The sequence below is a fragment of the Lepidochelys olivacea genome (assembly GCF_965140295.1).
Source record: "Lepidochelys olivacea isolate rLepOli2 genome assembly, chromosome: 12".
NCBI lineage: Eukaryota > Metazoa > Chordata > Testudines > Cheloniidae > Lepidochelys > Lepidochelys olivacea.
In genome coordinates, this window is record NC_140422.1 from 34,991,460 (window position 1) to 35,009,119 (window position 17,660).

General features: G+C 46.1%; 1 protein-coding gene across 1 annotated transcript in view; it reads right to left on the reverse strand.

Moving 5' to 3' along the window:
- Positions 1–10,986: 10,986 nt before the first annotated feature.
- COTL1 (coactosin like F-actin binding protein 1) overlaps positions 10,987–17,660 on the reverse strand; it is a 34,452-nt gene continuing 27,778 nt past the window's right edge. Inside the window, exon 5 of the mRNA XM_084644205.1 lies at positions 10,987–12,537. Coding sequence (XP_084500331.1) covers positions 12,427–12,537 — 111 coding nt within the window. The 3' untranslated portion in view covers positions 10,987–12,426. The remainder of the gene's footprint in view (positions 12,538–17,660) is intronic.

The following is a 17,660-nucleotide window of genomic DNA, read 5'->3' on the forward strand; positions in this document are numbered from 1 at the left end:
GCGAGGTCCAAAGAAAAGGAGAAAAACACAAAGATAATTCCCATCACATTCACATCACTTCTACTCACTCAGACAACCTAGTAATGGTTCCTCGAGCAAGAGAGATTATCACATGGAGCAGGAACACCCCCAAAGCCTTGGAGGGTCCAGTTTGCACTGAACAATTTGTTAAATTGCTGCGTTTGATGAGGTAAATGTATCAGTGAGACACACACAGTACAATCTTCTAAAACGCCTGCTTTAACGTCAGGGAGAGGAAAAAATCATTGATGCAGGAAAAAACCTGAAGATCCTACAGTTTTGGGGTTTGTTTTTTATGTTTCTCTGCATTATTTTGCTACATTCTCATTTGTTCAGAGGAAGGGGAGAAAGCAGCCTGGTGAAGGGTAGGTTGCAAATCAGGCCCTACGTTTTTATCTTTTTGTTCTATGAAGGTTTGAGGTAAATAGATGTTCTGTTAGCCCATCAATGCCATGGAGCTCCATGGGAAGAATTGCTGACCTGATGTAAAGTAATAATATTCTCCTCTCTTATACAGCACTCTTCATTAGTAGGTCTCAAAGCAGGTTATAAAGGATGTCAGCATCATTACCCCCATTTTATTAATGGGGAAACTGAGGCACAGAGGGGGAAGCGATTGGCCCAGAGTTACACAGCAGGCTAACAACAGAGCTGGGAATAGAACTGAGGTCTTCTGAGATCCAGGCTAGTGCTCAGTCCACTAGGTCACGCTGCTTCACTGAAATGCTGTGCTTTTAAAAGGTGGTTGAATATATTTAAAATCAAACTCTCTTGGGGTCGTGCCCTTCAGATTTAAGAGGATGAACTTTTACTGACTGAATTTAATTCTACGTCAATTCCTACATTCTTTTCACACTGGATGGCTTCAGCTTTTAAGGCTGCGCTCAAAGTAGCATTTGTCTTAAAACATCCACCCTCCTTCAGCCCTTTACTCTAATAACAATGTTGCTGGAAATAAAAGAAAGCAGGATTTCAAACACATGTTCCAGTGTTTCTATAGCTACAAGAGAGACATAGGTGCAGATGGGGTGGAGGTGAGCAGAAGCTCCCTGCAATTGGGGATGGGGGCGAAGGGATAGGAGATAGTGTGAGGGGAGGTTCTCAGACTCAATGGGAGAGAGGGGGTGCAGCCATCTGGAGAGCTGGATCATGGGAGTTCCTACTTGTCTTGGGCCTGTTCTTGACCTTCTGGGTTTTGCTCCCGTCTCCCCAGCCCAAACCTGGGCCCCAAGGCAGCTGCTCCAGTCCCTCTGGGTCCCACTCTTGCCTCTGCCCCCATCCCAGGCATGCATGAGTTTACACAGGCTGAGGCCCTCCCAATATTTTCATTACAGAGCCCTGTTCTCTCTTCAGTTCCACCACCCCTGGGTGCGGACAGGCTCTGCTCTGGTCTTCGTGGAAGCATTACGGAGACATCAGCTCTGTGAATGGGCTGGCTCAGTTTACATTCAGGGGAAGCAAAAGATCAAATTCTGACTTTCAGGCACAACTCGATCCCTGTTGTGCCCTGGGACAGTGCAGTGAGGTGCTACCTGGTTTTAGGCCAGAAGGGACCACGAGATCATCCAGTCTGACCTGTATATCACAGGCCATTAAACTATTACCCCTATATGAAGTCCAATGCCTTGTGTTGGACCAAAGTACATCTTCCAGAAAAGCATCCGGTCTTGTAAGCCATCAAGAGATGGAGAATCTATCACTTCCTTTGGTAGTTTGTTCCAGTGGTTAATCCCCCCTCACTCTTAAAAATGTTTCTTTCATTTCTAATTTGAAGACATCTGGTGTCAATTTCCAGCCATTGGCTCCTGTTGTGCTGGTCCTGTAGTGCATTGCAAGATGCTCAGGATATATTGGTCCCTCCCTGTCTTCAGGGAGCTTGACTTTGGCCTGGTCTACACTGGGAACTTACGTTGGCATAGCTATACCTATCTAAGCCCTGGTGTAGACAGCACTAGGTCAACAGACAAGTTCTTCTGTCAGCCTAGCTTCTGCATCTCAGGAAGGTGGATTAGCTACCTCGACAGGAGAACCCCTCCCGTCAGCATTGGTAGTATCTACACTGAAATGCTACAGCAGCACACCTTAGATCCGATGAAGTGAGCTGTGGCTCACGAAAGCTTATGCTCAAATAAATTGGTTAGTCTCTAAGGTGCCACAAGTCCTCCTTTTCTTTTTGCGAATACAGACTAACACGGCTGCTACTCTGAAACCACCTTAGAGTTGTTATACTTTAAAACAGAGCGGATTTGTTCAACACTTGCATTCATTTATTGAATCCCTTCCTGCTTCCCATTTCATCTCCCTGCCTGGAGTAGACCATCCCAAAAGCTGTAAGTAAAACACCTTCTCGATTAGGCACACATGTCCATGCTAATATATCATTCGTTCCTTCGCTCCATGTAACAATCCTCAGATAGAGTTAGCAGCAGGAAGGCACTGTTTGGAGACAGTGGTTCCCTTCTCCAGCACTTGAGGAGCTAAATATCAGCAAGAGAAGACAGTGAAAATGTTGAGGGAGAGTTTTCAGATTCACAATCTGGAATGTTAACGAGGTAGTCAGCCGCAAAAGGGCGCTCTGAGAGATTTACTTTTGTCTGACAGGTTGCTCGCTTTCAACGATGGAAGATGAGGACACTAAACTTTTATAGTGATAGTGATGTATGGCTCTGATGTAAACTGCAAGGTCACAACTGAGATCTTCTAGCAAATCATTTCATAAATGTAGCCAAATTAACCCAGCAGCAATGAAGCTCTCCAAGCAAAAAACGCCCGATAGTTTGTCTGAAGTGTATTAGAACAGGAAAGGCAGTTCCTGAAGGATGTGCAGAAAGGGCGGTTTGAAGGAAGAGGTAAAGTGCTGATTTCTGATTTTACAAGGTGTGGGAGTGTGCACATGTAACCCAGACACCCCTGAGTGTGGTGCTCTGTCCCAGCCAGTGGCACCAAGACCTCTTAGAGCAGGGATGGGCAAACTTTTTGGCCTGAGGGCCGCATCGGGTTAACAAAATTGTATGGAGGGACGGTTAGGGGAGGCTGTGTTTTAACTGGGAATTGGTCCTGCTTTGAGCAGGGGGTTGGACTAGATGACCTTCTGGGGTCCCTTCCAACCCTGATATTCTATGATTCTATGAAACAGCCAGGCGTGGCCCGGTCCCTGCCTCCTATCAGACCCCCCAACTTCTCGCCCCCTGACGGCTCCCCCGGGACTCCTGTTCCATCCAAACCCCCCTGTTCCCTATCCCCTGACGGCTCCCCCGGGACTCCTACCCCATCAACCCCCTTCCCCGTTCCCTGTCAGCTCCCCTGGGACTCCTGCCCCATCCACCACCCCCTGCTCCCTGTCCCCTGACCACCCCCGGACCCCCACTCCTGACTGCCCCCTGCTGCCCCATCCAACCCCCTGCCCCTTCCTGACTGCCCCCCCGGGACCCCTGCCCCATCCAACCCCCCCTGTTCCCTGCCTTCTGACCGCCCCGACCCCTATCCACCCCTGACCCCCCCCCCGAACTCCTCTGCCCTCTATCCAATGCCCCCTGCCCCCTTACCGCGCTGCCTGGAGCATTGGTGGCTGGTGGCGCTGCAGCCAGGCCGCCCAGAGCACCGGGTCGGGCCGCGGCTCTGCCACTGCGCTGTCCGGCTGCCCAGAGCCTTGCGCCGGCGGCATGGTGCGCTGAGGCTGCGGGGGTGTGGGGACAACGGGGGAGGGGCCAGGGGCTAGCCTCCCGGGCCAGTCGCTCAGGGGCTGGGTAGGAGGGTCTGGCCTGTGGGCCGCAGTTTGCCCAACTCTGTCTTAGAGAGAGAGATTAATGAGTTTGCTCTGCAGCCTTACCTAAGGGCGATATGGCTTTTAGCTCATGCATTAAACTCCAGAAACCCCAGGTTCGATCCTGCCTGTGTTACAAGTAGGGGCTCGTCCAAGATTTCAACTGGGAAGTCTCTGAAGCTTGGGATGTGCTTCCTGAGCTAGGGGAGAGGATGTAACTCACACACCTCGTGAGTGTGGTGTTCTGTTCCATCTACTGGCACCGAGACCACTTAGAGAGAGATTAATGAGTCTGCTCTACAGCCTTAGCTAAGGGCCATGTGGCTTTTAGCTCATGAAGTAGAAGCTCATCCATTAAGCTCCAGAGGCCCCAGGTTCGATGATGACCAGGGTCTCTTGGTGTTACACATGCATGCGTGTGTGTTGATCAACCACATGCCTATCTCATCTGCTCCACAATTTCACCTGTATTGAGGGATCCAATCACAACGTACTAAATCCCTTGACATGATTAAAAGCCCACTCATGTTTATGGAGGAGCTGGGACCACAGTCAGATTACAAATCATGCCACTGTTCATGTTTTAACTCTTTTTGGGGCACTTGTACGTATAGCCAGGTATAGAAATGCTTCAGTCAAACACAAGTATGGGGCTCAATGCAGGTATAATGGGGTGAAAATCTCTGGCCTGTCTTATGCAGGAGGTCAGACTAGATCAGTGGTACTCAGACCTCACTGGTTCAGAAGCCAAATTAACGATCAGCATTACCTAAAAGAGCCACAGTCATGTTAATTCATTATTTCAATTACTTTTTAGATAGATTTATTATTTATATAGACTATTTATAAATATATATAATTATCACAGCAAAATGATTGACCAAGTATTCTACAACTGCTTAGTAACACAATAAAAGCATCCTGATTAGTTAATAACTTAGATGGGTTACTAATTAAATCACACAGTCTTTTAAGATCATGTGCTGCAAAGGGCCACAGGAGACACATTAAAGAACCACTTGCAGCTCCCGAGCCTCAGTCTGAGTCTCACTGGATTAGATGATCTAGTGGTCCCTTAAAAATCTATGAATCTATTACATTAGTGTCCATAGGGATCTAGGAGACTGAAATCTACACTTAGATCTGAACTATACTAGTTACATCCACTCTTTAACATGGTTATTATTGGTAGAAAGGGTCCCTATGGATTCCTTGACAGGTAAAACAGTGGTAAGCACACAGCTACAGACGTTGATCCTCAGGTTATCTACTGCCCGGTTTTATAACCATGACTTATGCACAAACACACACACACACACACACACACAAACACACTGCGATCATAAAAAAAATCCTTGTGCACATGAGTCAAAGACAACTGTGCTAGAACCCAGCGACCAATACCTGTATTTAAGTATACACACCAACTGTTGTAAGGGACTGTCTTAACCACACACCTGCTTCCATACGGGACTGTCATTGAAGTCAACGAGAGCTTTGCAACAAAGGATGAGATCCTAGCCCCATGGAAGTCGATGGCAATACATTTGTTAGTCTCTAAGGTGCCACAAGTACGTCTCATTTTTTTTGCTAATGGCAAAACTGACTCCCATGGGGCCAAGATTTCACCCTGATTATTTTTAGAGCATTTAACTGCTTTGCTTATTGGAACCTCGCCTGGGTATCTCGCTTGCTTCTTAATAAAACCACGTTGGAACTGTTGAACGGTTCAGCTGCACTTTGAGCAGCTGCATTGCTGTCATTTGCCAATAGGATGCATTACATCCTGCTTATGGTTTTTGCTGAGAGATAGGCCAAATTACAAGGCAAAAATGTGGCCAATCGTGGTAAAGGAGATAAGTCTATTAATCTAGTGCCCGAGTGTCATATGCGCCGAACAGATGCCATCCATTCTCTGTCCGCTGTATTGAAATAGAAAGGCGCTCTCATTCTAGAGAAGTGTTAAGGTTAATGAAAAGCCTCACTGGACAGTCTGATTGAAAAAATGTGAACTAGCCTCATACGTTTCAATTTGTTTCATGACAGCAGTAAACCTACACAAGTGAGGTGAACAGGGCTAGTTTAAGGCCCATACGTGAAAGCTGAAGAGGTTGTCTTTGGAACATCTGGGTTGCCTCTAGAGTGTATGCAAAGCTTCAGAGGGGTAGCCGTGTCAGTCTGGATCTGTAAAAGCGGCAAAGAGTCCTGTGGCACCTTATAGACTAACAGACGTATTGGAGCATGAGCTTTCGTGGGTGAATACCCACTTTGTCAGATGCATGCAGTGGAAATTCCCAGAGGCAGGTATAAATATGCAAGCAAGAATCAGGCTAGGGATAAGGAGGTTAGTTAAATCAGGGAGGATGAGGCCCTCTTCTAGCAGTTGAGGTGTGAACACCAAGGAAGGAGAAACTGCTTTTATCGTTGGCGAGCCAGTCACAGTCTGTGTTTAATCCTGAGCTGATGCAAATGATGCAAATTTGCAAATGAACTGAAGCTCGGCAGTTTCCCTTTGAAGTCTGGTCCTGAAATCTTTTTTGCTGCAGGATGACTACCTTTAAATCTGCTATTGTGTGTCCAGCGAGGTTGAAGTGTTCTCCTACAGGCTTTTGTATATTGCCATTCCTAATATCTGATTTGTGTCCATTTATCCTTTTACGTAGTGTATGCAAAGGAAAGCAGGGAACATGACAGAGCTGTGCAGCAATGTAGGACCGAGAAGGGTGTGAATGGCTTTTCATTGCACTAACTCCTACAAAGCAGCACAAGAGTTTATCATGTTGTAAAAATACCATTGCCTCACACTCTGATCGGCTGTCTGGCCCAGTGCCTTACACTGGAACTCTTAGGTTGGGCCTATAACAGATACTGTGACACTTCCCAAGAGGGGCCCACCAGCAATAGCTTTCATTCCTGCACCAGCAGGCCCCTCTGAACTTTTTTCCAGGCTGCTTTGTTTTGTTTTATAGCTGCTGCGGTTGCCTGATTCTGAGCCACTTTGCATTCCCCCAAGGTTGTTTCACCCCCATCATTACCTGAGTCACTAATCCGTGATGGTTATCAGCCCCTTTGAGAACAGGAGGCCTCATCTGCTGTGGGTCAAGGGGGGCAGTTGTTCCCCCTAGGCTTGGCTTTGCTTCCCATCAGACTTTTCATAGATCTATGTGCTCCGCTCACACACACCCCAGACTTTGCAGGATATAAGATAATCGTATCCGATGGTCTATATGCTGACATGGCTTTGCCCCTTCCCCTGAATTTTTCTGAAATGACACTCCTGTTTGAGAACTCCCAAGCTCCTTATGCTCCCCTGTAGGAGGAATTACCCATGTATGGGAGTGGAGATTGCATAGGTTTGCAGTTCTAGTCTTTCCTTCTGTGGTTTCCCCCATGACATGGAAGTTCCACCCGCATCTCATGAGATCTAGTCCCGGGGGATCTTCCAGAGGTAAGGGGGAGTCTTCTGCATGAGATACCTCATCCCCACACTGTCAGACCATCCAACAAGATCCTTGGCACTGCCTGCAGAAGGTCTATTACCAGGAGTTTCCCTATGCATGTCAGCGTTGGGAGGCAGTGGGGCCAGAGAGCAATGAGCTCCAGTTAGGATAGCTGGCACAGAGAGCCCTTGAGGGTCATTATCTGCTGATGCAACTTAGAGCAGCCGTGAAGTTGCTCTGACTTCATACCATCGGCCAATTTGGTCCCCAGCAGCCCCTGCCATCACGGGGCTGGAAAAGTGATGTCAAGCTACTTAAGCCTTGTCCCCACAGGTGTGCCAATCACTGCTCTGGTGCAGCTGAGGCTCTACCCATGTGTTTCCAATCAAAACCTACAGACCAAAAATATATTTGCATAACTTGTCCAGTGAATCAGTCTGAAAAACCCAATAAATTTGAGAAATTCAAGCACCAAACATGGACAATTCACAAAGAGAAATCATGGACTAAATAATCCATTAGCAGGCCTGGTCTTGGCTCCAATGACACAATACGTATGGGGTATTAACGCATACCGGTCTGTAATTCACAAGGAATCTTGCAGCTCTTCTTCTCCTTTGTCTCCAGCTCCTCTGGTGCCCTGGCATTAAATGCCCACAACACTTAGTGCTGCCAAGATTAGGACCTCACCACAGGGTTCCATACAATGTGGCCTACTTAACACCAGCCAGGGATCTGGCATCATGTGCTGTTTGGCTCGGTGGTACATAAAAACGATACAAACAGCACTGATTATTTACCCCCAGCTTGTGAGCTCCAGTCTTTGCAGCAAGGATCATCTTGTGCAGCTAGTTTCTGTTCTCAGGAGGACACTGCTCAGGGTCATAGTGAGAATTTGCCTGCAACAGAACCAGTCATTTACGAGAGAGACTGACTCAGAGTGAGGGGTTGCTATTATACAGCGGTCAGAGGTGCTCTCTTACAAAAACGTACATTAGTCCAGCACTTTGGCGACCAGGCATGATGAGCCCCGTTGCGGTTTTCCTGCTGCTTTTACATCCGCTGCACTGGTAATTTTGAGGATTTTAGGAACCCCAAACGTAAAAGTAACATGGAGCAGTTTCAGTCTGTTCGGTGCCAAACGCAGCCCCCAACAATTTGTCACTCCAGCTAATTCGCTCCTGGGCTTCAACGGAGGGGTGAGGGGATCCTCAGCAGAGAACTCCACCCCCACAAAGTCTGCGCAGCATGAGCGATGCTGTGGTAATGAAGGTGCTTTAAAGACTTAAGTGCCATCGTAACAAGGCACCAGAAACTTCTCTGCAGAGATAGTACTTCAAAAGCATAATGAAAGCCAGTATGAGGTGGGGGGAGGGCAGAAAGACCGGGACTACAGATGCAAAGTGGTGGTGGTGGGGGGAATAGGACTCTTGCATTTGTAAAAAGCACACCCTCTGAACATCGCCACTGCACTCATTAAAATGTACCCCAGACTGGGGTATGAATCGGTCACAGCTCTCACTATGCGAAGAACACACACGTTAGAAGGCTAACACACAGGGCCAGACTGGAATGCCCTAACTCACAGTGCCGTTTTACTTTTCAAGTTGCCCCACTGACCTAGTGGGACTGTGTGTGGTGTAAGGTCCTATTCAAAGTGAGAAAGGCTATCCCGGCGTGGCCCATACCGTGCCCTTTGCGATCTCCTGCTGAAAAGCGTTCTCTAAGAGCTAGGGCTGACTATTATACTGATCAAGCGAGGAAACGTGTTTAATAGAACTCACGCACAGAACACCGGCTGAATGCTCTTCCAGACAGGGCACAGCAAACACCCCAGAAAGAGGCTTTAGTCTGCAGAGGAGATAACATCCATTATTTTATGAACAATGGTGTTCGCAGGGAGCCCCAGCGACTTTGGTGGAAGTGATCATACAAGTAAAGGGAGGAGCATTCGGCTTCCTATCAATAAACTCGGAAACCGATATAAATTAGAAAAAGGGGTTGCTTTGTTGGGGGTATAAATCAACCTGTTAAAAATGTACAGGTTTTAATTTCTAATTTTAATTAAGTTTACATTGAAATGGGGCTGGGAGGGGCCAAGGGAAAGACTTAATTCCTGAAGAAGAGCTTGCCTCATGTGACTTATAAGTCACCATCTGGAACGTTACATTCAACAGCTTGAAGTATAGGCAGAAAAGGGTGTGGACTGAAAAATTTCTTTGAGATAAAGCAAACCTTACATTTTAAGAGGGAGACAATCATTGACTTGATGCTCAGTGATACCTTAAATTTTCTGTTACACTGTTATTAAAAGAGTAGAACTGTAGAAACTAAAGTCAGAGAAAGGTCAACACAGTGCTTAAGAAAATCTGAGCCATAGCTATTGTTTATACAGTTCCACTCATTTAATTCTATTCTGGTGAATTCTAGCCTGGGTGCGAAATGGTTTCAAAAAGATCCGAAGGGCTAGCTAGTCCTGAGTTGGTAGGTGGCATAAATAAATTTCTTTACCTTCCCATTTTCTTCAAGTGGAGTTAGGGTTGAAAGGTGCTGGATTAACATTTCTGAACACTGAAGGGAAGATCTTTGTGTGGAGACAGCAGCACAAGACCTGAGCGTGAAGGGGCAGAAAGTGGTTGTTCATCACTTTTATCTCTAAAAGTTCACTCTCAACTGGGTGCAAATTAGAGCAGTCTCAGTGGGCAGGTCTGGCAGCGAGGGATCATTGGAGAACAGTGGCACTCTGACCACACCCACTTTCTCTAGCCACACCCCTGATACTTCCTGTGCCGGGGCGGAAAGACCTAGTGCTTGCTATCCTAGTACTATGCCACCCCCGTCTCCAGGCCTGTGGGAGCAGATTAAAAAGGCTCTGGTGGTCTTGTGTTCATGGACCAGAGCAAAGCAGTGGCCAGAACGTGGCCTTTAATTCTTCTAGCCATCAAGCAGGTACTGCGCAGGCAGCTGTAACGCTAGCTTCTCCATACCGTCTTGCCGACGTGCCTTAAAGCAGACCAAACGGGAGCAGCTCTACAAGGGAGGGGGCAGCTTGTTCGCTTTGCCAACACAGCCCTTGGTCACCGTGTAACGACTAACAAGGCTTCAAAGCTGGATGTGGTGCAATCTCTGATGCAGTCTCGTTCCTAGACTGTAACCTGACTCAGTCATTTCACTCAGGCCGTAACAGCGTTTAAATGCTTACTGACCAGGGCTGCATTTGAATTGATGAGCTAAAAGTCAAGACTCCATTCTGTGCCCTCTTTGTTGTATCTTAACTTGTCAACAAATGTCCATTTCATTTACCTTTTAGGTAAGTTTTTACTACAGGTAGTCCAGCATGGTAACACACGGCACAAGTCATTAATGGAAATCTGTGCAGCCTGCTCCAAAAATGCATTCCTCGCTCAGAAATCTGTTTCTGACCTTCCTGCATCTGCTGGGAGAGAGTGAAACATGCTACGACCTAATTACAATTCCCAGCTGGTATCTGCAGTGCTGGAAATTCAGACACAGAGCTCCTGAACAAAGCTTTACAGCGTGTGTCAGCTGACTATGGTCAGCTCTCACTTACAAGAAGGGGAAGTGCAGACAGGGTCGGTATACACTTAAATGAATTTAAACCAGTGCTATGCTCTACTAATGAGCACCGAGGCTGCCTGTTCCGCACCCTACCTCCCTTCACCCACTACAAACACCCAGAATAAAGAGAGCCACCAAACCCAAACAGGTTGTATTAAAAGAACTAAACAGTCATGGACACTATTTTGAAAAACATTTCTTTACTGGTTTTTATTAGCGCCAACTCACAAACCCCCAATACACAGGTTTCAGAGTAACAGCCGTGTTAGTCTGTATTCACAAAAAGAAAAGGAGTACTTGTGGCATCTTAGAGACAACCAATTTATCTGAGCATAAGCTTTCGTGAGCTACATCCAGTGAAGTGAGCTGTAGCTCACGAAAGCTTATGCTCAAATAAATTGGTTAGTCTCTAAGGTGCCACAAGTACTCCTTTTCTTTTCCCCAATACACAGTTTTCCCTAAACTTAATTCCGGGGACACTCATCATAAATGGGGGGGGGGGAAAAGGAAAGAAAAGAAAAAATACAGAAAAGATCTTTGTTTGGTAACTAAAACTGTGCCAATGTTATTTGATTAATCCCTGAATGTTCAGCATTGACCGACTGCTGTTGAACGTTCTGTTCCGAATGGACAGGTCTGTTCTGCTCCATCTCTCGGGTTATGAAGCTAGAACATCACTGAGCTGCCTGAAGGCCCCCCAGATGACTCAAGACGTCGTTTTAAACTGACCTTTGCAAGGGGGGGAAATAAAAAAGGCTGCTTGGATGCAGCAGTTGTTGTTTTTGCAGTTGTTTAAAAAATAACCCCAGAGATTGCTGGGTACAAAATAGTGAACAAATGTCCAGACGTTTTACTTTTTTTTTTTTTTCCTCCAGTTTACTGTTGCCATGATAACTTGAAAACATTCAAAGCACGTTGGATCAAATTTTACAGAAGGGGGAAGGTGGAGGTGCAGCACAGCAACCATCAAGCAATTTTTAAGGCAAAATTTACTTCTTCCCATTGATTAAGAGTTGAAAACGAGATTTTTATTTTTTTTTAAAACAGCTAAGCATCATTATCGCCATTGGACAGCTAAGCTCAGGTAATTTAATCAAATTTAAGTGGAGTCAACTCAAGTAGATCTGAACATCGAGGAAGGAAAATTATGTAGTCCCAAGAATACCATCAGGAACTTTAGAAAATGCCGTATGTGCACAATTCCTAGAGATTTTTCCCCTGCGGGTAACCAGAGCCTACTCTGAACCCCATTCAAATGTGAACACATACCAAAAAAATAGAAATAAAAATGGATATCATGGCAGGCCTGTAAGACCAGCAAGGTTGACTATGACAAGTGCGGGGCCAAACAGAAAGGTAAACCAACATACTATAGAAAGCATCAGCATCTGTTTGGGGACTGAGTTACTTGTGCAACTTATGTAAAAAATAAGAACAGCTCATATGGAAGAGGGAAGTGGAATGGAAAATAAAAAGTCCATTTTGGGAGAAGGGAAGGGACTTCTTAGGTGCACACAAATAAGCTGGGTCTTCTCTCGTTCGCCTCACCAGAATTTAGTTGGGTGGTTGTGCTTTGCCCCTCCCTTCCTGATCCAGGCAGATGGTACCACGTGGCTAGTGCATTTACTCATTCTGGGCATCATAATTAGCACCCCCTGCTTTCTTCAGCTCATTCTTGATGTACTCCTCCTCCAGCTCTTTGTGGTCGCTGATCACAAATTCTTTGGCAAAGTTCTAAGAGAGATAGAGAAAAGGGTAATGACGTTAATTACCTGGGGACCAGAACCTGTTCAGCTGTGTAAACACTGGGAGGCTGTTTCCATTGGAACCTCCTTTGGCCCAGGACACCTCAGGTTAAGGTAGATGCAGATTGCAACTTTTTCTCCCACGCTTTGCCTATTTAGCCTGCAAGCTCTTTGGCGTAAGGACTATCTGAGGGGTGGACAAACTTTTTGGCCTCAGGGCCATATCTGGGTATGGAAATCGTATGGCGGGCCATGAATGCTCATGAAATTAACAATTCAGAGACATTCAAATGTATCTTTATTTAATAAAGATACATTTTAGTGGAAAAAAACATTAAACCTTACTTACTATTATAAATATACATACAAAACAACCTATTCCCGAACTTAACCCCTTTCCACGCCCTCTTTGATTCATGTGAGCAATGCAGCTGGCACTTCCTGGCCACCTACTCTTTGTTTTGTCCTCAACAATGGAAAATTAACACTACTAAAACAGCAGCGTCACCTAAGCCAACAAAAAGAAAAGGAGTACTTGTGGCACCTTAGAGACTAACCAATTTATTTGAGCATGAGCTTTCGTGAGCTACAGCTCACTTCATCGGATGCATGCCGTGGAAACTGTAGCAGACTTTATATATACACAGAGAATATGAAAAAATACCTCCTCCCACCCCACTGTCCAGCTGGTAATAGCTTATCTAAAGTGATCACCAGGTGGGCCATTTCCAGCACAAATCAAGGTTTTCTCACCCTCCACCCCCCACACAGATTCACTCTGCTGCTGGTGATAGCCCATCCAAAGTGACAACTCTTTACACAATGTGCATGATAATAAAGTTGGGCCATTTCCTGCACAAATCCAGGTTCTCTCACCCCCTCACCCCCCTCCCAAAAACCACACACACAAACTCACTATCCTGCTGGTAATAGCTCATCCAAAGTGACCATTCTCCCTACAATGTGCATAATTAAGGTGGGCCATTTCCAGCACAAATCCAGGTTTTCTGTGGGGGAGATGTGAGAAAACCTGGATTTGTGCTGGAAATGGCCCACCTTAATTATGCACATTGTAGGGAGAATGGTCACTTTGGATGAGCTATTACCAGCAGGATAGTGAGTTTGTGTGTGTGGTTTTTGGGAGGGGGGTGAGGGGGTGAGAGAACCTGGATTTGTGCAGGAAATGGCCCACCTTGATTATCATGCACATTGTAAAGAGAAAAGGAGTACTTGTGGCACCTTAGAGACTAACCAATTTATTAGAGCATAAGCTTTCGTGAGCTACAGCTCACTTCCTCAGATGCATATCGTGGAAACTGCAGCAGACTTTATATATACACAGAGAATATGAAACAATACCTCCTCCCACCCCACTGTCCTGCTGGTAATAGCTTATCTAAAGTGATCATCAGGTGGGCCATTTCCAGCACAAATCCAGGTTTTCTCACCCTCCACCCCCCACACAAATTCACTCTCCTGCTGGTGATAGCCCATCCAAAGTGACAACTCTTTACACAATGTGCATGACAATCAAGTTGGGCTATTTCCTGCACAAATCCAGGTTTTCTCACATCCCCCCCACCCCCATACACACACAAACTCACTCTCCTGCTGGTAATAGCTCATCCAAACTGACCACTCTTCAAGTTTAAATCCAAGTTAAACCAGAACATCTGGGGGGGGGGGTAGGAAAAAACAAGAGGAAACAGGCTCACTTTGGATGGGCTATGGATGGGTGGAGGGTGAGAAAACCTGGATTTGTGCTGGAAATGGCCCAACTTGATGATCACTTTAGATCAGCTATTACCAGCTGGACAGTGGGGTGGGAGGAGGTATTGTTTCATGGTCTCTGTGTGTATATAATGTCTTCTGCAGTTTCCACGGCATGCATCCGATGAAGTGAGCTGTAGCTCACGAAAGCTCATGCTCAAATAAATTGGTTAGTCTCTAAGGTGCCACAAGTACTCCTTTTCTTTTTGCGAATACAGACTAACACGGCTGTTACTCTGAAACCTAAGCCAACAAGTAGCAGGCATGTGAGCTTGCACGTTCCAGGCTCTGATAGCATCTGAGGCACGTTTGGGTGCTGCAGTCGCAGTAACACGCATGCCCTCACGCAGGTCCTGAGCACAGGGGAGTGCCGGAGCGGGGCAAGCCCCCGACCCCGCTCCTCAGGGACCAGATTAAAAGGTCTGAGGGCTCACAGTTTGCCCACCTCTGGACTATCTCTTACCATGCCTGTGCATAATGGGAGTCCCAATCTTGCTTGGTGCTTTTAAGTGCTACTGTAATACAGATGGAAAGGCCTTTTTAGAGATATGGGACTTTGAAAAAAAGACTAGTTCTTACCCCAAATGATGCACAGGTAAGATTTTTTCATTGAAGCTATTAATAGCATCTTGGACACGGCATAATCATATCTATAAATTAATAAGATTGTCCAATGATGCGGCCAATCGATGCAGGAAAGCCAGTACGACTGAAGACAGAACATGATTAGGTTCCCTGCAGAACGAACCTCTTGCAGATATTTTTGTTGCCATTCTCTCCCAGGGTCTCCCACCCCCATCACCCTGCCCCCAGAACCTTCGTGGCAAGAACAGCTGGCCGGTTTTGCTAAGACCGGCTGTTTGAAAATTGAAGGTATCAGAAATACTTTGTCATCACGAATAAATGTGAGTGTGAATTTGAAAGTGAAGTTTTTAATTGGTATTTCTGAGACCTTTTAGCGAGAGGCCATCCTGATCAGAAAAATCATTTCATGTTCTGTGTGGGAGGCTAATTTCCATATTGCTGGGATATGAATAAAAAAAAAAAAATCACATCCACTGACAGTTAACCCTCCTCCCTCCCCCACTTTTTAATTGCTTTACAATCAGATATTGGGATCTTACACTGGCTCAGTGTCACCATGGCTACTTTAAACAACTGCTGTCATCGTTCTACTCGTCCCAGGCTGGGCTTGGCCAATGCAAGAGAAAAGCTGTTCCAAAGACATTCTGCAGATTAGTTATGGAGAGCAGGAATTACTGCCATTCGATCCAGCAGACTGCTGGGCTGAGGAAGGCTGTCCCAGTGGCCAGGGCACTAGCCTTGGACTTGAGAGACTAGGATCAATTCCCTGCTCTGCCACCGACATCCTGTGTGATGTTGGGCAAATCACTTAGCCTTTGTGTACAGACGGGGGAACTGAGACAATAGGGATAACAGAACTGCCCTACCTCACACAGGTGTTGTGAGGATAAATCGATTAATCGGTGAGGTGCTCAGTTGCCACAGCAGTGGGGGCCCTATGAGCATCTAATAGATAAGCGGACGTCTTGAACCGTCCTCTGAAGCATCTAGTATCAGTCACTGAAGGAGATCGGACACTGGACTAAAGGGACCTCGGGTCTGACCCGGCCTGACAATTCCCAAATGTTCTACAGTCTCTCTACTGAAGGTGAACTCAATATAAACTATTCTTTGGGCCACTGGCCGTGGGTGCCGCAGCACAGAGATTCAGAAGAGCTGCAGAGGCACAGATAGCTCACAAGAAGGTCAGCTGTGAAGCCCTAACACGGCACGCCGAGGTGGGTTTTGTGCAAGAGAGAGAGAGAGAGCAGACTGTGAAAGACGCTCCTCAGCGCCTCCTGGGAACTATTGCTACGGTACTGAAACAAGTCTACTGGTGCCGACTCAGCATTTTCAGATCACTGGTGAAATGTACTTCTGCAGGGGTTGGGTGCGCACACCCACCCCCCCCCCCCTCCTGCTTCGCATTTTCCCTTCACTCCCTAACCCTAACCACTTCCCACAGCCGGAAACATTTCATTTACCCTTTCCCCATTTCAGACACTGACATCTATCAGACAATTAAACAAAAAGGGTATGTTCCCTTGTCCTCTGTGTGGCCGTGGATGTTTAATAGCAGCAGCACTGCTGACAAAAAGCCTGATCTCCCAGCTGGACCACATCAAGAAGTCAGCAGAGCCAGGATTCCTAATTAATGAAAGCCCAAAACAGGAAGTCTGGCAGAACTAGGCAAGGCTTTCATGGGGAAGCAGTCATCTCGTCTGGGTGTAAACTGTTCTGGAACAGACCATCCAAGACTCTCTGTATATGTGTAGGGAAGAAGTGGGTTTTATATTGACATCAAATTCTACACCAAATGGAGAGCTTTCATTTTGGCAGTTTCTCAAGAGTCTCAAATTGTACTGTGGGGGAAGGGAGAGGAAAAGGTCAGTTTGGAAAAGATTTGCCACTTTTTTCATGCAATGGAAAAGGAAGGCATTCAGGCTGCGACTGATCCTGTTTCTCACTGCAGGAAACTCTCGATATTTAAAAGATAATTAAAAGGAAAAAAGCTTCTAGCAGTTAAGTGAAGCCTGGTCTGCTCTGCTTTAGTTTAAATCGCGGTCAGAAGGAATTCTGGAAAATGACAATGATTTGGCAGCCCTTCAGGCTCCCAGATCAAACCAGTCCCCCTTACCCCCATAAGCAGATCCTTTCTGGTACAGGACAGGCCAACACTACATTCCCAGAAAGTAACTGACGGATTGTGACTATTTAAAATTAGGTGTTTTGTGTTGAAAAGGGAGAAACCCAGAAGCACTTATTCCAGACTGCTGAGCATGGCTGGATTACAGAAGGGGGAAGGGACTATTTTAAGGTATTCAAGTTCCATGACACTTACCCTTCTAAGAAACCCAAAGAGCTATTGTACTTCTAATTATTCTGCGTGAAGCTCTGTAGAGGGGCTCAGCTTTTGTTAATCGCAAGCAAACTGAGTCCTATCAAGTTGCTGTTCACTGTGCAAGTATTACCACACCCCGTTGTGAGTTTAGCAGTTTCAGTCTGTTTCCCCACTGGGTTAGTAAACCTTCCCCCTCTCCAACACAAAAGCTTGCTAGTGTTACATTAAAAGTCTTTACATAGACTTTAATGAGCATTGTAGCTGGCCCATAATGCCTTTTTTTTTTTTTAAACTATGCCTCCATGCAAAATGTGCAAATGAAGCACAGAATCATAAAAATGTAGGACTGGAAGGGACCTCACTGGGTCATCTAGTCCAGTCCCTTAATGAGACTTTCCCTCAAACAGCCAGTTCTGCAAGTTCTGAAATTCACATTG